The sequence below is a fragment of the Amblyomma maculatum genome, chromosome 4, assembly GCF_055883805.1.
Source record: "Amblyomma maculatum isolate TAMU_Amacu chromosome 4, ASM5588380v1, whole genome shotgun sequence".
NCBI lineage: Eukaryota > Metazoa > Arthropoda > Arachnida > Ixodida > Ixodidae > Amblyomma > Amblyomma maculatum.
In genome coordinates, this window is record NC_139347.1 from 71,778,799 (window position 1) to 71,799,205 (window position 20,407).

The 20,407-nt window shown below is 46.3% G+C and overlaps 1 protein-coding gene across 3 annotated transcripts in view; it reads left to right on the forward strand.

Annotated features, from left to right (window-relative positions):
• Rdl (Resistant to dieldrin) overlaps window positions 1-20,407 on the forward strand; it is a 228,489-nt gene that overhangs the window by 65,344 nt on the left and 142,738 nt on the right. For all 3 annotated transcript variants that reach the window (XM_084601925.1, XM_084601926.1, XM_084601924.1), the window contains exon 3: window positions 554-621. In XM_084601925.1, coding sequence (XP_084458051.1) covers window positions 554-621 — 68 coding nt within the window. The remainder of the gene's footprint in view (window positions 1-553; window positions 622-20,407) is intronic.

Sequence of the window (20,407 nt, forward strand, 5' to 3'; positions counted from 1 at the left end):
GCATGGTACGCAGGAGCTTACTGTTCGACCGGTTCATCTGCTTCACTGAGGAAAACATAGATTCGGGTTCTTTAAGTTTTAAAGATGAGCCTCTAGCAAGGACCGCTTTTTGACAAAACATGCTTCCAACATGGATCTCTCCAGAGTAATTTGTGCCGGTTGTGACTAGTATGCTCGGCGCGGTTAAATATTTGAATAAGTGATATGTTCAGCTCCCGGTTGCAACCTTGTCTTTTGTGCAAGATTTATTGCGGTATTCTAAATAGACACTGGATACATCTAAGAGCCCTTTCCATCCTCTATACGAGTCCTTACCCACGGCTCTTCAGTGGGAAAAAAATGGCCAATGTCGGTTTTAGGCTTTTGTTATTTTAAGGTCAGTCAATAACAAACATGCGTTGAGGTTCAGGTCACTAACCTTAATAGCACGCACGGCACATTCATCGCACCGGTCTAATGTCTCACGCTGCAGTATACGCGCGCAGTCAAGCCCTGGTGCTACTAAAGACAGCGTCTCTAATGGGCTTTCACTCTTCTCTTCTCTCTTTTCTAGGTGTTCCAGTGGAGGTTGGCGTCACTATGCAGATTATCAGCATAAGTACAGTCTCTGAAGTACAAATGGTGAGTACACATCGCTTCGTCCTGCTTCAATAGCGAGCGCTTAATCACGCAAGCAAAGTTCGCTACGCGTTCTCTGTGCACTTTTCGAGAGAAGTGCAGCGGTGCAGTTTATGCTGCTTGGGGAAACAAATAAAAATTAATTTTATCCGAAAGACGTACTTTGTAGATTTTGGGCCTTTTACGTTGGTCTCTTCATAAGCAACAAGTGTGTCAGCTTCCTTCGTTATTTAAGTTGATAACTTGCTAACTGTCCGCACAAATGTGTGGTTGCTCCACACCGACGTCGAAGAATAAAATTGCGAATTTGATAAAAGCGGTACCAGCTCGGATGTATCTGCTCAATTTCTTTTAATACTGTTATTATCAAATAGGACTCCTTCAGCGACCTTTCTTTAATTTTTCCCCTTAATCGTTTCCTTTATCGTCTCGCACCTCTCGTTTGTAGCATACACTATTTGGCTTCAGCATCGCTCTCTTTCCGGCGACGTAGCACTACTCCGTTTCAGCAACAAGCTTAACCAACATGATGAATTCGCTGCATCCAATTGCAGCTTTTGCTCTTCTAACTCGGCTTCGCGGCCGCAATCGCGCAGCCTTGGGCGCTCTATATTTTGGGTCTTCGTGTCCACACCAGTTGTAGCAGGAGCCGTATCTATAGTTGAATTAATAGCAGCACCTTGCTATACATTCTTGGGGCTTCGGCGGAGAGAGTCAGGCTTATCCGTACGGGTTCACCCTTTGGTGCGCACGTCAAGGTCCCCACGTGCCGCTGCGCTTGCAAGCCACCGCAGAGAACTGGCTACGTCTTCGAAATTAGGCTGGCTGCATACAAATATTTTACAATATATCATTGTATATGTAGTGTACATTCCCAAAACAACTCTGATTATGATGGATGCTTCAATGGAAGGCCCCGGATGAATTTCGATCACATGGCCTGTTTTAACTTGGTTTAATATCACAGCTTACACGGATTCTTTGCGTTTAGACTCCGTCAAGACGTTGCCACCGTTGCAGGTATCGAGTCCGCATTCTCCGGCTCAGAATTCTACCTCTCTAATCACTGAGCCACCGAGGCGGGGTGGTACATGCATTTGCCAGTGTGCTGTCGCCTTTTGACTGTATCGAGCATGGACGAAGGTGGACGAAGGCGAGGACCAGCCACGCGTTCAAACTTGTCTGCAAGTCAAAATGATCCATGGTTTTGCGTTTTGGCCGTATTAGGCGTAGGTCAGAGACGATGGCAATTTCCAAGTCACAGCTCGAGAGAATGTAGTTTCTACTCGCGGATTGGAAGGCTGCCGCTATGACTAAGTGCACATGGTTTAAGTAAGCGGTAAGTGTAACTGGCCTTTTCGTGTAGTCCCGGGTTCAGATCTCGACTGAGGCAATAAGTATGGCAAGTTTTCTTGGGTGCTATTTAAGACAGGTGACTGCACCCGGACGATCGTTCGAATAATTTTTCCAATGTTGTAAGATTGAACAAAAAGCAAAAAACAGAAAAACATTGTAGTTAAGCGGGGAATCTGCAATAGTTTGGAGGTGTGTAGGTACTGGAATTATCAGCTGAAATCAAGATTTTTCTATTCATTGCCTCAGGTGTCCAACAAGGATAGCAGTACGGTGTACAGTAAAGTAGCGCGCAGCACAAGGGCCTAAACAGTGCTACCAACTTCTACCATTACCACTGCCATGTACTCATAATTGATGCTTGTATAGCGCCGATTGATTGTTGCGACTACAGTTGGTACTTTCCAATGCGTCTTAAGTTGTCGAGTTGTGTTCTTTACATTTTCTTATAGACAATTTATGTTAATTGTCAAAGTTAGAAGTTTGCATCAAAGTTGTAGCCTAGATCCCTGAGAGGTTGGTGACGACCGTGAACTTCTCATTGAAATCCAGTTCATTTATTTTTTCGGATGAAAGGAGAAGGGGGGGGAGGGGGGGGGGGGGACTCAAAAGGCGTAGGTTTATTCTTTCATTCTAAAGATCGCGTCGTGCGAAATCCTTATTATAATTGCTTTTTTTATCTTGCCCTTCTTTTAGCTGTAGCTTGCGTCCTAAAATACCAGAGCTTACAGTCATTTGGCTTTTTAATTTACCGGCAAGGCCGACGAAGATGAGGCTGAGTAATGACAAGGAAGCTAGAGGATATTGAGAGAAAGTAATCACAAAATATGCAAAATTCTCTCATATCTTTCCATCCTGCATTCTATTTTCCTTTCTTTAAGTCGACGAGTCTTATCCTTTATCCGCATGCTGCGTAGCCCTTGTAGCGCCCATTTTCGCCTGCCATTAATGGGGGTCCGAGCGATGGCCCCGAGCGTCTCAGCAGTCAAGTGCTAGTCGGAAGCTTAGCAAGAAAGAGGAGGAAGGCGACGTCAAGGAGAAATAATCCCTGTAAGCCCCCGCTCTTACACGTTGTTAAAACGGGCTGTGTTGAACACCCAGTCCTTTGCTTCGTATTTGCCTTCTCCCTACGTCTCAAAAACGCCTCATTAAGGAGAGCGCTATGCAGCGTGTGCCTTAGTTCGAAGAATATTCACAAACGTCAGCCGCCCCGAGTGCTACGTTACCGTCTGGTAATGGTTGCTCGGCTGAGCCGCAGATAATAAAGGCAAGAAAAAAGAACCAGCGTGAATTTTTGGAAATTATTCATTTATTTTGTTTGCAGAGCCATGACTCAGTGAATATACAAAACTTCGCCGCATAGATGTTGGCGGTGAACCCGCATCCTGTACATTAGGACTGCACCAACTCAAGATCATACCAACTGGATCCGCCCATACCGTGTAGTGCTTTCATAGCGAGGCGCCCGTGTACTGTGCGATGTTAGTGCGCGTTAAAGAACCCCGGTGTTCTAAATTTTCGCAACCTTCTACAAAGGTGACCCTCATAGCATAGCCTGAGTTTCTTTGTGACTCTAAAGCATAAAAACAAAACAAAACCCGACATCTACTGCCTTCGTATCTTACGATGCTGTAGGGTTGCCTACTTTGAGTGATAAAATTACAAAATTACTACATGCTCCCCTCTCTATATCGCTTAGTTCTTCTAGCAGAGTTATACAACTTCATGCAAGCTGCAAAAAAAAAAAAAAAAAAAAAAAACAACAACAAGAACCTAGACAGGACCTGATTTACATGAACGAACTTATTTACTTTTGTTTCGTCACAACGATTTAGCTCGTAAACCATAAGCAACAACGTTTCCGAAGTTTGCGTTTCATTGGCATGCCCGTCGTCCTGAAACTCTTGAAGGAATCCACTGTTTCGACCAACAATACAAGGCGTTGGACGCTGATAATTTCTGCAAAGTACGCCTCCTATAATCTACAGGATTGATGATACAGTGCGTGGCAATAAATTGTAAAATAATGTAACCAACTTGTCATATTTTTGCAGCCTTGACAAGGTAAACGATATGTCGTTGCGACTTCAGCGCGACTTAAGGTTACATCACGGAGCAGGGTATAAAACTTGAGGGGAAGGACGGCTACTTAGCTGCACAGAAGGAACAAGAGGAAACTGAAATGCAAACGTGCTTCGAGGCAACTAAAGCTTTCTTCCCGCTTTCGGTTAATTTTACGCACGATAATAGCGAAAAGCACACGAACGTAAACATTTGAAAGGAGATTATCTAATTTGCTAAAAAAACATCCGAGGCAGACTATGCCTCGTGAAGAAGTTGCGCTTTGTAAAGAAATAACTTGCGTTAAAAATTATCCTTATTTTTAATTTTCTATAAGTAGTTACTACTCCTATCTGTAATGCCTCAACAGCCCTGATACTAACTAAATAAATAAAATGTATTTCTAGCCGAGTTGATCTGCTTCCCGATCTAGTTCAAATTTGCAAAAGCGAGCACAACATAGGGCATATTAAGAAACTTTCAAAAAGAAATGAAAGAAATTTCATGAGACGTGCTGTCTTTTATATCTGAACAAACAAAAACAAAATCATTGTGAAAAAAAATGTAGATCGTTTCATCTCTCGCCATTCTTTCTTCCTCCTCCATTTCTCCAATGCAAAGAATTTTCTGGTTGCATCAGCACTCATTCTTGTTTTCTGTCCGCCATTGCAGAGCAATGAGAGGCAGTACTCGCCCGTGTAGTTATCAATTAGACCACAACACTACCACCATGGTTATTTTAACCGTAGTGACTGCGTCGTTACTCCAGAATATTTATCTACGGTGCAGCTCCGATAGAAAAAGTTCAGAAGCAACAAACTGTAGCTGCTTTTTAAACCCCTTAGGGTGCGCATCGAAGTATAAACTTTTGCAAATTATGGCTTTTGATGGAAGCAGTGGTTTCGATTCCTAATTTGAGGATGCAGATTGCGCTGGGAGGTTTCTGTGGGACACTGGGCATGCATTGATCATCCATATATAAAATAGTCGCTAATGCGGACACCAATTATAGTTAAGTGATTATAGCTTTGCAATGAGTTTCCTGGAGCTATGAAGGGCAGCATGTTTCTTGTCAATTTGAGAACCTGTCTTTACTTTGCTAACCTTGCAATTAGTGGCGGTCTACTTTTAGTTTGACGAGGTACAAAAAACTAATGCCATGATCATTGCTCCATTAGCTCTCCTTGAGCGCAGTAAAAGAATGCAAGACTCAAATTCAAATTCACCAAACGCTCGTGAATATTCTATGGTTAGAACAGGAGGAATATTTGTGAATATGACAATAGGAATAGGAAAGCAACCTCTCGACCTCGCATTACATTAAGTATGGTACCTGAAACAAATTTTACACGTGTTTGATGTCAAACAGCGCTCAGCCAACTCTATTGTCAATTTTTAATTTAAATAAATGAGAGTGCTGCTACACCAGGTAAGTTCAGTTAAGTGACTTTTGCTCGACCATTTCGACAGTCTGCGGTTGTTCATAAGCATAAGGCAAAGCACACAAACCGGCATGCGACGAATATTACGAAAGCAAGAAATGAAGGACAGCTTCGTGCAGTCCTTTTAAACAATAGAGTAGGGAGCTTGTCGGCCCCAAAACCGTAGCGTACCGTTATGCTTGCAGTCTACAGGCGAGCAAGCTGTCACACAAGCAAACAGCCGGCCGTCCAACCACCTCGCCAGTCAGTCAGCCAGGCTGCAAGGCAGGCAGGCAGCAAGGTTGGCAGGTAGGCAGGCTGTCAGCAGACCCCTCCTCCGTCTAGGCACCCCGACGAATGGCACTTGGAGTAATAAGCCTAGAGCGACCGCTGCATTGACCATGCACCTATAAGGCATTCATTGATAGGAGGGCATGAGTCACGCTTGTGACATGATAAACCATAATAACATCACATCATATCCGTGCATCTCAACTGTTACTACATGCATTTTTAAAACGCAGAAATCTGACCTCGCAATTGGCGTAGCCGAACAGCTAATTATGCCCCCTTAGTTAAAAGGTAGGCGTTTGCTTTAAGCATTTCAGTTTTTGTTTTTGTTTTGTGTGTGTGTGTGTGTATTAATATCTGCTGCGGTTTTATAGATGCGCGTGCTCCCCAAACTGGATATATATGGTTTTGGTTATGAGCAGATTCCTCTGCACCAGCCCCATTCACGTACCAAGCAGCACGCTCCGGTCAAGTCTTGTGTTTGTAAGCTTGACTGGCCACCAATTATTCCTGGTTCGCTCATTATTGCTAATTATTGCGAACTTCATTTTACTTCCTTCAGCAACACAGCAGGAGGTAGCCGCAGCATGTTGTGAGGAAACAGGCCGCTGTTCCAAAAAGCGAAATCTTGCCCTCGTCACTAACGCGCTGTCAACCTTGTCGGCGCGGTGCGTTTGGGCGTGTTTCAGCCGAACACGCACCACCTCCCCTTCCCCCGTTTCCTCCTTCGTGCATACTGTCGTCTCCTTCCTCTCTCTCATCATGCGTGTATATGTCTCTTTGCGCCTCGCATAGTGCGTGCTGTTGTCGCCACCGACGAGCTAGCCCGCGACACGCGGACACGGCGAGACCATCGGATCGAGGTTGGGGGGCCGAGGGGAAAAAAAAAAGGAAAGAGCCGAAAAAGAAAGCCGCCAGAGTGGTCTGGCCACGCCAGGGACGCGTATCGCAGTCACGTCGCGCACGGGAGCATTACGCCGATGCCTGCGTTGTTCGCCGGCGTCGGCGGCGGCGCCGTGAGCAGGTATTCGGGCTGCCTACTCTTCCCCCTTCTTTCCCCTACTTTGCCCGCCACACCACTGGTGCGGGGGCGGCCATGAACCACATTTTGTCGGCTGGCCGGTGCTGTTAATCTGGGCCGCGCATCAGTGGCCGCTGCCTGGTCTGCGCACGGTGGGCAGCGACCACGTCTGCTGCTTCCCACACTCTCCTACCCCGCTACCCTCATCTGCAGCTCCTCCTCCTGTGCAGCCCAACAGCAGAATACTTTGTCGCAGTAGAACTGTGCACTACTGGGAAAACCCCACGCCTTGAGTCCCACCTAATCGTTGAATAAATTTCCTATCTCTCGACGGGTGTGGAAACTAAAAGAAAAGAGGACTCCCGTTGCCAGCCAATCATGGCACCGAGCAATGTTCAGAATGAACCACGGCGTGATTCGTTGTCATGATTGGTCGGACAACGGACACGCCCGCTCCCTGTTTACAGCACTGCTCAATACCTGGTATGCTTGGAAACAGTCGTCCGCCAATCATGCAACTCTCTTATTTAGTATCAGGTCTGCGATAATGTTTATGGCGATGAGGCGGTGATTCCAGTCAGACAAGAGTTTGACACCCGGCGGCCATGCTGATCATGTGGCGTTAGTCCCGGTACTCAAAGCGGTGCACAGATCTAGCGGAACAGCGCACTTCTGGGTGGCCGCCAATCGATGCGCCGTCGTGCTCGCGCACCTTGGCCCGAGTACGTGCGACGTCCCGCTGCGCGCTATTCGACGCCAACCTTGGTGTTTTTATTCTATATGGCAGTCGCCCTCATCGTGGTGTTACGTTGCCACAAAAAGGAGAGACGTTCGGCTGCCGCTCGTCATTGCAAGAGCGTGGTATCCGAACTTACCACGATCACGCACTTTGTTACACGCGGGCGCCACCAAGAGGGCCATTTCCTTCCTTTGTCGCAATTCTCCTTATTTTTTTTTCCTTCTTTCTTTCTTGCGTCCCGCCTCGGTGGCTTGGTGGTTAGTGGCTTTGTGGTTAGGGTGCTCAGCTACTGAACTCAAGGACGCGAGATCGAATTTCAGATGCGGCGGCTGCCTTTCGATTTAGGCGAAAAGTTAGGAATCCAGGTACAGCGCGATGTCAGTGCAAGTTAAAGAAGTTTAGTTATTCGAAATTTCCGGAATCCTCAACTACGATATCTCTCACAGCCTGAGCTGCTTTGGGACGTTAAACCCTGCAAACCAAACCTTTCGTAACTTTAATTTTCTTTATCGATGATTGTTTGCGGGTTGGCCCAACAGTCTGCACTACTCAAATTTATTAAATGCATTCTACATCATCGAAAAACTTTACGGTTCTTTTACTATACTCGATATTCGCCGCTCATTCCAGCACTACCTAAGCAGCGATGAGGGCGGAGGCGACATTCTGACCGTGCGAAATGTAGAGCCGATATGCAATGGGCGTTAGTCCCGGTATTCAAAGCGGTGGCATCATAAGGCATAACGTTGCGAATGTTACCTAGAAGGTAAGCTGGTACCACGGTTCGTGCACGTCTCTCCAATACCGCTTAATGCACTTTGGGAGCGCCGGAAAGACGAGGTTTCTTGTTTGGTTTGACTAGCGTTGGGCCGGAGACGTGGACTCTGTCACAGAATCGATATCTGCCTCCCAGTGCTCTTTTCGTGGCGCAGGTTGTAATATTCGAGTAGCGCGTTTTTCGCTTCTTTGCAAGAGTTAAATGTAGGGCTACTTAGCACTTCTGAAGCAAATTTTACGGAAATATTAGGAAAGTATAAAAACTTCCACAATATTTATCGGCGTTTTGCCTCGAGAAGTGAGCATAGCTTTTCTAGAATCCACGTTTTATGACCAAAAATAGTCAATTCATGTAAGAACCCTGATGTCGGTATTCCTGTGCCTCTCCACAGTGGACGAAGTGCACTGCCGCCAGCTTTCTCTTCAAGTAATATTAAGAAACTCTTTGGCATATTGGGTAGCGAGGTTTAAACTGCACATTCGCATAATCCGGTATCACATGCAGCCTTAATGCTCAATTGCTTTACATACGCTTTAACCCGAGTTTGTTAAGAGCCGAGTATATATCCATTTAAATAAAACAGAGCGCTGCGCTTTAAACCAGGACCACTAGGTTCGGAGTCCAGCGGTCGTTGTTACTTGATTTTCAGTATGCTTACTGATCATAAATAGGGCGTCGTGGCATCGCTTTCTTGCATGTTTCTCAAAGCAAAGTCGATGAGTAGCATATTTGCTGTTTTTTCTAGTGATGATGATGATTCTACCGTACATTACTACTAAGGTCCAAAGAAAAACATTGGATTGTGAGGAATGGTTATAGGATGCCCCCACTCAACTGGTGTGTTTGCGGCGGTACCTGGGCATAGTGAAATAAATGTGCCGACATGGAGACTAGAGTATGGGAAAATACTTCCAGTTAGCGCGCGTAAATATGCATAAGCAATCGTAAATCTACCAAATCTATTTATGTTAATGCTGTAGCGTTAACACCCACAATTTGCAGGAAATCTGGTGTCGGAGAGGAGAGCGAATAGTCAAGAGGTTTGGTCTGGTTTGGTAAAACTTTATTTCCCACAGTAGGGGTTCTGAAGGACACTCGGCTAGGCGCCAGGTGTAGAAGGCAGCTCACACGTCGGCACAGAGAGCCCGAAGCTCTCCGCCGCCGCGCGGACCTCCTGGACAGCCCGAAGCTTATCATGTAGTGAAGCACTTTTTAACACTTTGTCCCAATGTTCCATGTTCTTGGCGTAGGCGTCGCTCGATGCACAACCACACAGCATATGGTTTAAGTCTACACGGTCACTGCACCGTTCACACACATGTTGTCCGTCGTAGTCTGGGTCGATGTGTTTCATGCGCCAGGGGTTGGGGTATGAGTTTGTTTGGAGCAAGCATAACGTGAATGATTGCTGCGGGTTAATTTCTTATCCGGGAGGGGAAATGCTCGTCTGCCTAGATAAAAGTGCTTAGTGAGCTCGTTGTACGTGAATAATTGATCTCTGTACTCGATATGTGGAGTAGCAGGGGAAACCGGAGAGACGCGGTCGATGAGCTCGCGCCGCCTCGTGTGCGATCTCATTGAGATTCCGCAGGCCGCCCCCTAAAGCTGCCCATGTGTGCCGGGAACCATACGATGTAGTGATCGGTGATGTTACTTCCGCCTAAGATCCGTAGCGTCGTCTTGTCTATCCCGCCCTTGGCGAAAGCTCGAGTGGCTGCTCTAGAGTCGCTGTATACAGTTGTGAAGTTCGAGCCTTTAGAGCTAGTGCTATCGCTGCTTGTTCAGCTACCTCTGGCTTCTTGGTGTAAAGTGTGAGTGAGTTGCGCGTACGCCCGTGTCCGTCAACTACCGCTACCGAGTAGGCATGCTTTTCCGGTATGTACGCTGCATCCACGAAAGCTGTCTGGTCGGGAAACTGTGCCGCGTCCGCAGCGAGGGCTTTGGCGCGGGCCAGCCTTCTTCCTTGATTGTGGATCGGGTGTGCGTTTCTTGAGAAGGGGGATACTTTGATTGCTTCTCGCACGACTTTAGGTAACTGCAGGACGTTGTCCCTTTCTACTATGGTGTTCATGCCGAGCTTGACGAGAATCTCTCTGCCCGCTTTGGTGCTTGATAGGCGTGCAATCTGTGCCGTGTGCTGTGCCTCGATGATTTAATGTGATGTGCCTCGAGGTGTTAGTTAGCAGCTAATGCACCGAGGCACTGACTTGTCGGCGGGTTGCATAACGCCACTACATCACATGCACGACCAATTTAGAAGTAGCTGCCAACTGGGGTAAGCATATTTGTAATAGGAAAGTGCGAATGGAATCATACCTACTTACACCCTTGACTCCAAAGTAGCGCACGCTCATTACGGCTTGTTTCAAGCAGCACTTTATCTTTATCGAATGTTCTTTCACGTAATGGCTTATGAAGGTATGTAATAGATAATGAATGAAGGAATAAACATTTATTACTCGGGGAAGGCCTAGAGCAGTAGTTGGGGGATGAGGATACATGTTATTGATAAATAATGCATTATATAATAAAGGCACAAATAAAGATATTACTAACTAAAAGAATAGAACATTGCACTCTAACGCCCAATTTTTTTTTCAGCACAATGTAAAGCTTCCTGTCTCGAGTGATCGATTCTGATGCAGTTTTGCCAGAAACGGAGCAGCAAAATTTTACCGAGAATTTTTAGATCATTGCGTGCACCCGAATGTAGTCCGATGATGGCAACCCTGAGTAGTAGCCGTGATGGCAATTCGCGCTGGTAAAAGTGATTTACCGAAACCTAATATAATTTGACCCACCAGACAGTAATTAGAAATTTTTTAGTACACAGTAGCGTCAAATTTAGTTGCCACACCCAAGGGTGTTACGGCACCGAACGTATGCATTATCGACGGAAGCTTTAATGGGGCGTGGTCACCACTTCATCCAAGCAATTCATAACACTCTGGCTCCATCTAGTGACAAATGCTAAAATCACATCGTAGGCGAATTGGAAAGGAGGTTGGTTTTTGCTGACGACCGCATGGAGAATTTTCAAAATATCGTAGGAGTTCGTAGCACTCTTCGAAGAATAGAGAACACTGTGCACTTGCGAAAACTAGTGACGTTTTCCAAGATGTGATCACGTGGGTTACTACAGTGACAATTACAGCGTTTCGCCGCAAGAAGCGTCACCAGTCATTTTCACGCGACTTTCAGTGCCAGAATAAAATTATAAGCCCTTGTTTCTTGAATATTATAGCACTCGAGCTATACTATACGAGGCAAGATCTTTTCATTTCCACCATAATCTCATTAGATACTTTGGTAAGTGTTCTGTTCCTTTAAGGGAGTTGCAAAATGCCTCTGTGTGAACCAGGATCCGCAAGTCTAGCCGCGGACTGAAGCCATTAGCTCTGTGGCATCACATGGTTAACAATGGAGCTTAAGCGCCGCTCTACATTCTCCCCAATGTTTTTTCTAGCTAACAGCCATATCTAAATACGGCGCGAGCAGACGGCGCGCAGAAGACGAGGCCCGGCGGATCATGTTTAATGCACTTTTTGACTGGCTGAGGAGATCTCTAGCTTTCATATCACTGCGACGAACATATGAGAGGGAGTATTGGCAGTTTTAATGCAATGGACTGATGCTGCGCCGGTGCCTCAGTCTAGTCTAAGGAGTCCTCAGCAGCGCGTGCAACCATTTGCTTGCTTGTTTGTGAGTGCTTCTTCGGCGCGTTCAAACATTGTTTGCATTTTTTACCTGTAAAAACATTTGCAATTTCCGTCCCATCGACGTTTCACTGCGACCGCACCACCGTCCCGTTGACGGGAAAAAAATGTGAAATTCGCATGCTGCCGATGCTGCGTAGCAAGAACTTTCAAATGCTCTCCGGGAGCATAGTCGCAAAAATTGTTCGGAGGCGCTTTCGCGTGCCTCTGTGCACGTTCGCATGTGGAAACGTTAGGAGACATCATTCGATTGCATCCCCACTTCCAGCATCTTCAAGGGAACTGAGCTTCTCGAGGGGAAACTGCAAAATGGCAAGCCAGTCAGACCTTCGATATTTTTCGTTCGCGGCATCTTCAAGGGGACAATTCTTTCCTCTATAGAATACCTCAGGTGCCAATACCCGTTTCCTTTATTTTTCTTTAACAGAGGGACTTGGGTGAGAATCGCGGCTATTATAAATGCAGCCACTGTGCAACCATACCTCTCGCAGAATAGCACATCCTCAAAACCCAATCGACGCGTCGGCATAGTTCGTTATTTTTTGCTCTTTGCCATTGGTACTTCCGTATTGGTGTTTGTTTATCCCCAGCACTTGTGTTCCATTTTCAGCAACAAAAAAAAGTACCAAAGTGAGCATAACGAAGAGACGAAAGACGAGCGCATTTGAAAAATCAGGAGCCTGTAGACATAAAAAATAATGCGTCGAGGCAGGCTCGATTAACGTGCCGGTCAAGAAAAGGGATATGCCTGCACAACAAATTCGCTCCATACAATGCACTTCACCCGGTTCGTCTACAAACTGGATGACAGGACAGTGAAAACAGGACCAAACACTCACCAACAGCTATTTGCGCCTACGCGCCTCTGAATGCAAGCCCCGAGTTGACGCTGCTAAGTACAGACGTGAGGACGTTTTGTCTCAAAGCACTGGTTCAGTCCTCTTCTCAGTACACGAAGTAAAATTGTGCTCGCACGTGGTTCGAGAGTCACGAAGAGCAGCTAACTCCCTGGAGTGCGCTTATCGGTCGTCACGCGAAAACTTCTGACAAATGTTTTTCTTTTTTTTTTCTTACGGCAATACAGTTTTCACCACCACCACTGGCAGCACGCATCGCCGTAAACGGGCCGAATGCGATCTGCAATCACCGAGCCCATCTGCCTTAAGGGAATCTAGTGGCTTATGTCGGACACATTATGCGCCTCTTCAAGCGTGCGTACCCTACAATGTCCGAGGACAGAAAGCTGCGCCACCGTATGCGTGGCGCCAAGGAGCAGCTTTTTAGAGCGCAGCTCTTTGGCGCCCGTTCCTGCGTTTCGCGTCGTCGTCGCCGTCGCCGTCGGCGTTGTCCCTCCTAACCAGCTCCGGTAGCGCGCGCTTCATTCTCCCCCCCCCCCCCTCTCTTCCTCCCTGACGGTGACCGCGCATGTTCTCCGATTGCTTCTGCCGCCACCGTTCGCCGCTGCGTGTACCCCCCCCCCCCCCCCCCCCCCCGACGGTGTTCTCCGGTTCCCGAAGCGCCGGCACACTATCAGCGGATCGCGGTGCGTTCATCCCAAGCCGAAACGCAGAGCCACGTTCACTTGACTCGCTAGCGGCGTCAGCGGCATCAGTCAGTCGCTGCTATCTCTTCGCCGTGCAACGTTCCTATGGGCCCACGCACTGCCTCCCACAACCTCTGTATAACTTAATTGTTCTCTTCATTTCTCAGACCACAAAACTTCCTTCATGGCAGTCAAGAACTGTTAGTGGCGTGTTTCTTGAAGGAATATGTGTGAAAAATAAAAAGTCTGTAATTGTATATACATGTCTTGCTCGAAATCTTTGCTTCAATCTATCGAAAAGGTGAAACACTTGATGAGCTGCACAGAAATTTTGCATTAGGAAGTAACGTAAACGTTGGCAATTTTTTTATTGTCCAGGTCCTTAGACCAACTAAAGTGGTCGCAGAATTTCTTTTTGAGTCTCTGACCCTAGAGAGGGTGCTTCGGACCAAGAACTTCAGCGTAAATTCGCACCGTGCTCACCGCGTACTTTTCTGTCGAGTTATCATCACAGAAGGCATCGACGTAGCTTTCTTACGGGACCTCATAGCTTCGACTGTGCGCGACGAACGCCGGTAACTGCATGTATCACCTCAGCATGTTCCCGTCTCCTTTGCGAACGTTATCCGCGATGAGGCACAGCAAGCGCTCCGGTCATCGCTACCAAAATGCGAAACCTTGTCATATCCAGCATTAGCTTCTGCGTCTTTTTTTCCTCTTCATATCTGCGTGCTCGGGTCACCAGCCCCTGTACGGTACAGGTCTCCGACCGCAGCGTGGAAGCTGACGAGTGGCGCACCCCTAACCGACGACCGTTATGCTTTCACTGCGGCGAACCGGGTCACCTATATTGGCGCGGCGCCTACACCTACTGAGCCTCGAATATTTTCCCGCTGATTCGCCCCGACCCCGTTACAGTGAATGACTCCGGGGCGTCGATGAGTTCCTCTGCGTACGGTGTCGGGTTCCGCCTCGTCGGCAGTAATTTGGATCGTCTTCGGTCAGAGCCCGAGATTGGCTATCTACCGCGAATTGTTCACAAGCAGCGCGTCCCCCCCCCCCCCCCCCCCCCCCCCCTTTCCTGCGGATAAAAAGAAACCAGCATCCCTTGGGCGACTGTCCCTGGATATCTCCGCACAGAATAACAAAATGTGGTTGCGTAGAATGCGCGATACGGAAGGGAACCTGCAACCCACTCGCTTTCTACTCTTAAAGAAAAATTTATCTGGGCGTCTTCATGCTTTAAGCATCCACCATGAAATTAACCTCTTCGTCATGCAAGCTCGTACCAATAACACATTTCACAGCGTGTACAGTAGTAAGTTGATGACACGCAACACAGCGAGCGCCTAAAAACTTCGCTAAAGCCAAATCGCTATGGTACTTTCCCTAAAATGCGACTCTCAACAAGTACCGTCAACGCCTTTATTTAAATGCACTAATGACGTGCTGAAACAATGTGTTAGGTGTTACGTGCAGCAGCACCACTTAGGCTTTCGCATTTCTGCAGTGTAAATTTAACATCCTGCACCTCACGCGCACAAGCTCCATGCCTACTTTTCAAGCGAGACGTATGAAGTTAAGTAAAGTTAGGCGTCACTGTAATATGTAGCAATCTACTACGCAAGTGAAGTATTACATCATTACGCAGTAAGGAACATATTTGTTGCCTATACCGAAACGCTGATTGTAGCAACTGACGGAGAAGTGATGAAATCGCGCCGATATTGTTTCAAGTACTGCATTCCGAAGCCTAACGCAAGAATAACTACCGACTTGTTAGCCCTAAATAAGCTCGAAGAATCAGTACCCGGCTGTGTCCCTTGCCAATCTAGGACAAGTCAAAAATATTGTTTAGCATTTGAACATATTTACCCAAACAAGAACTATTGCTAGAAATCCACATTTCTCTGGCTGTGTATTCTGTTTTGTAACTATGCAAATGCCCTCGGAAAATGACTTCATGACGCAGCCAAGAGAACTGAGTCGGGCTAGTTGGTTCATGTTGGACTAAACGGCAAAACAGCGCAGACAGAAGGGACGGTCGTGAAGAGACAGAAACAAGATACAGAATTTGTGTCTGTCTTTCTTTTCTAAGTCCCAAGTCAAAGCTGTTTCGTCGTTTCGCCCGACATGACGCGAAGACTGCGTAGGAACACATGGTGTGCTAACGGCTCGGTCGGCTCCCCTCCCGGACGTGCTTATTAAACTCTCCACCAGTGACGCGGCCATCACTTTGCACGCCACCGGTACTATACTATACTATATTATACTATACTATACTATACTATACTATACTATACTATACTATACTATACTATACTATACTATACTATATTATACTATACTATACTATACTACACTATACTGTGCTATACTATAGCATCTCTCATAGCCTAAGTTGCTTTGGGACGTTAAACCCCATAAACATACTAAAATATACTATACTATAGTGCACTATACTATTGTATACTATACTGTACTACACTATACTATACTATACTATACTATACTATACTATACTATACTATACTATACTATACTATACTATACTATACTATGGCGTCTCTCATAGCCTAAGTTGCTTTGGGACGTTAGACCCCATAAACTAACTGAAGTATACTATACTATAGTAAACTATACTGTACTGTACTATAACACCACAGTACAGTATACTATACTATACTTTACTATACTATACTATACTATACTCTAGTATACTATACTATACTATACTATACTATACTATACTATACTATACTATACTATACTATACTATACTATACTATACTATACTATACTATACTATACTATACTATACTATACTAAACTATACTATACTATACTATACTATACTTTGCTATACTATACTATAGTGTATTTTTTTTCTCTTGCAGCACAATCGTGAGCGGTTAGATCCAAACGTACGCTTCTCCTGCACGTGCACATGAGCCGTGTTTGCACAACGAGACACCTCATTAGGTTCCCCTATCTCTAACCGCCTTCCTTGCCTTCAAGGGCAGCCCATACTCCACGTACCCGCCACTTTCGCAGCCATCGCCGCCGGCCCTCGGTAACGCATGCATGCCTTTCCTCAAACGCCGTACAAACGCGCGCATCGCGTGCCCATGGCCTATCATGCGCGCGCTCGCGGTAGGGAAACTACGCACGAAAAAAGGATGGCCAGCGGCGGCAGCTCGCACAACCCGCGTCACGTCAGCGGTGCACTCTGTGCGTCGCACAGGAGCACACACTACCGGGCTTCCTCCGCATGGACCGTGGGAAAGACGGCGCTTGGGAAGGCCATATTCTCGAAGGCCACCGTCACCTAAATCCCTTCTCGATTACGCTTTCCCGCGGCTGCTCCTTGGGCGTCAGCCTCGCGTCACGACAGGCCTCTCGGGTGTCGGCCGGGCGGCTCCTTTCTGTCCCCTTCGCCTTGATGTGCTTGGGTTGAAAGCCTTGTATCCTTTCCCGTGATCGCGCCTCGCTACCTCCTTTTGGTTACTTTGTGTACACGTAGTCCCATTGCACGGGCCCTCCTATTTCTCTAGTGTGCATCGCGTTGATCTTACAGGCCGCTCTGGTTCCAATAAATAAATCATGGCTAGCACCGGAGTAACACCAGCAGCTCCATGTAGGGTTCTTGTGGTAGAGCACATGTAAAGCTTCTTGCGTAATATTATCCAAACTTTGCAGAGGCCACAGCGTGTAGGAAGAGTGGTCTGGTGTTTTAATTATATGGAGAAATGATAGAAAATTGGAATCTATGTCTGAAGCACAAAGCACTGAAGCCTTATGGCCAGCTCAGTAAATTAGAAAGGATGTGATAGCTGCAAGATAGAAATGAAAAACGAAACTCAAGCAGTATATGGCGTTTTCCAACGGGTCTCGTTTGGAATTTCAAGCGACTTGACACATCCATCTGAATTTGTCGATAGAAGAATACTCGTACAGTCAAGATGGGATATGCCAGCAGTTTCATGCCGATGTGAGATGTTTTATGTCATTGCCATGGGCTGTTCTAACCAGAACTTTGTGGCTGCATCGAGCATGTTACCAAGTAGATGAAGGCCAAGATGCTTATTTCACCAATCGGCAGGCTATCCAAGCATCGTATTATAAGCCATATATACAAAGTTGCATTGAAGTATAAACGAATGCTAATAAACCCTACTCAATTTAGAAAACTCTATTGGAGGGTGCTCGGACATAGGCCACCATTAGCAACAAGTTGACTGCGATCCAAACCACTTAAGACATATGTCACCAGTATGCCTTCAGTCACGCATAAAAATCGTCAACGTTTGACGTAATTATGTTTGATATGCTTGCATAACCCTGTATAATGCCCTATCTAGTTCCATTTGTAGTATACTAGTTGTGGAAATTTGAAGTATAAACTTAGTAAACGAATAAATATTATCTAAATTCGTAAATAAAGACCTGATGGCCCTGCGTAATGGTTGAGTGGTTAGGATACTCTACTGCTGATTTCAAGGACGCGGGTTCTAAGCAGCAGCGCTGGCTCTTTTAAATGGAGGTGAAAAACGAGCCGTCCATGTTCTCTGCGATGCCAGTGGAAGTTAAAAAACCTATCGGTCAAAATTTCGCGTGCCATTCATTTTCCCGATTCAGGACGTTAACCTCGTATAAAACAAACCGAACCAAATTTGAATAAACTTTCGAGGTGATATCTTATCTATGAAAATGAAGAAAAGCGCTACTGCGTTCAGATGCCATATGCAGCCTGACTGGTCCAGAATTGGAAAGACGGTTTGGTTTATATGGCTAACGTCCCGATGGGACTCAGGCTACATGGGAAACCGCAGTGTAGGCCTGCGGGATTTCCCACCACATCCATTGGAATCGCGCAGCACATGGGCCCCTTAGGTTTTGCTTCCATCGAAAAGGTGCCGCGATTAACTAAACAACAACAGGGCTAAATTCAGTAATCTAATTTTTGCTTCTCTCTTCCTTCCTTTCTTCCTTTCTTTCTTTCTTTCTTTCTTCCTTTCTTTCTTTCTTTCTTTCTTTCTTTCTTTCTTTCTTTCTTTCTTTCTTTCTTTCTTTCTTTCTTTCTTGCCGTATCTCTTTCTTTCTCTATTTCGCTCTTTCTGCCTCTCCCTCTCTTTCTCTCTATCTTCATTTCTTTTTCTCCCTCTATCTTTATCTCTCTCCGTCTCTTTCTTTCTTTTATTCTCTACCTCTTTCTTTCCTTCCTTCCTTCCTTCCTTCCTTCCTTCCTTCCTTCCTTCCTTCCTTCCTTCCTTCCTTCCTTCTCTCTTCCTTTCTTTCTTCCTCTACTTTTTCTTTCTTCTTTCTTAATTGCTTCATTGTTTACTTCCTTCCTTAATTTATTTACATCTGTCAATCTTTTCCTTTCTTTCTTGCTTTCTTCATCCCTCCCTTTATATACATCTGTGTTTCTTTTATTTCCTTTCTTTCTTTTCTTCTTGTTTTAATTCTTATTCTAATCTTTTAGCACGAAAGCGCTTATAATGCAATCGCTCCCCTCAAATATGTCTAGTGTCTCCATTACTGGCTGCTATACAAATGCAGTGCTAGCCGTTGCCGTAGCAACTGAAACCAGCCGTTGTTGCGCCACCGGAACTGCGAGTTAAACGACGGCGCGCACAATATTAACCACTGAGGCAGGTCACTCTCCTCTGCCGTTTCTTGAGAGCAATTTGCTTGTTCGGCATCACTAACTGATATCACGTGACACAGTATTTCCCTTTCGTCTTGGCAAAATTGTGACGAAGCGACATATGTACATCCCAGTGAATGCTGTGAAACAGCACATTTATCCCTTTTGTCAAACCCTGTGCTAGTCTATCAAGGCTAAGCCCCCAATCAAGACCATCAAACGGAGTCTATGAATCCTGAAGATATGGACAAGCAGCAAGAACTGAAAGGATGGCGTCAAAGGCAGAAGATGGTATGAGTTCCTGGAACATAAGACGAACGGGCTACGAGGTTAGGCTGACCACAATCGAAAGCGTGTTAAGCGCGCAGTTCGACCGCAACGTCGTACAACTTTTGCATGACTATTGTTTTAGTCATGCTTTAAATTTCTTAAAATTCTTCCTTCAGGACGCGTTGTGTGCCTCGCATTGTAAAAATCTTGGTCAATCATCTAACCTTGCTCCAACATCAAGCAATGACTGTAATCAGGTCAAGACCACAAAGTGCGGGACGAATACTCTGCCATAAGGTCCTTCAAACAAGCATATGCTACATCATAAAGCTACATTCATTCCCTTATGTCCGTTTTTATCATGTAGTTTATTTTTTCCGCCTCTCGCATTGATTTCGTCCTGAGCGCCTACCTCTTCATTCCTTTCCGGTTTCTTTCTTTTTGTTCTCTTTGTTTCGGTATAGACGTACCTTTTCGCTCACCTGCCGCGTCGCTTACTGGTCGGGACGATCGTCGCGGCAGCGGTAGCCAGGCCGCACGCCACACCGGTGCACGCACCATATTGATTGCGGGCCGCCGCGACTACATCGCCGCGACTGAAACTGTGCCCGTTTTCTATCCGTGTCAAGGGCAGAGAGGCTCGGCGCTGTCCCCTTCTCCGCGGCGGCGGCGGATCGGGACGGCCCGCTTACCTGCCCCTACCACACGGTGGTCGCACGAAGAGGGAAGTGTACAGGGGGATTTCTCCTGATTTTCTAGATTCGCTTTGTCCATTTCTGTCCCCATCTGCACTTACTTTCTGCGTGACGATTCCCACCGGTTCGCATCGCATGTGTGCACCTGCACTGGCCCTGGATAACAGCACGTGCCACATCCGACCTACATTCAGTGGCTCCCAATTGTTCCGCTCCCGTGCGTATTGGGGTTCTCAATCACATGTCACGAG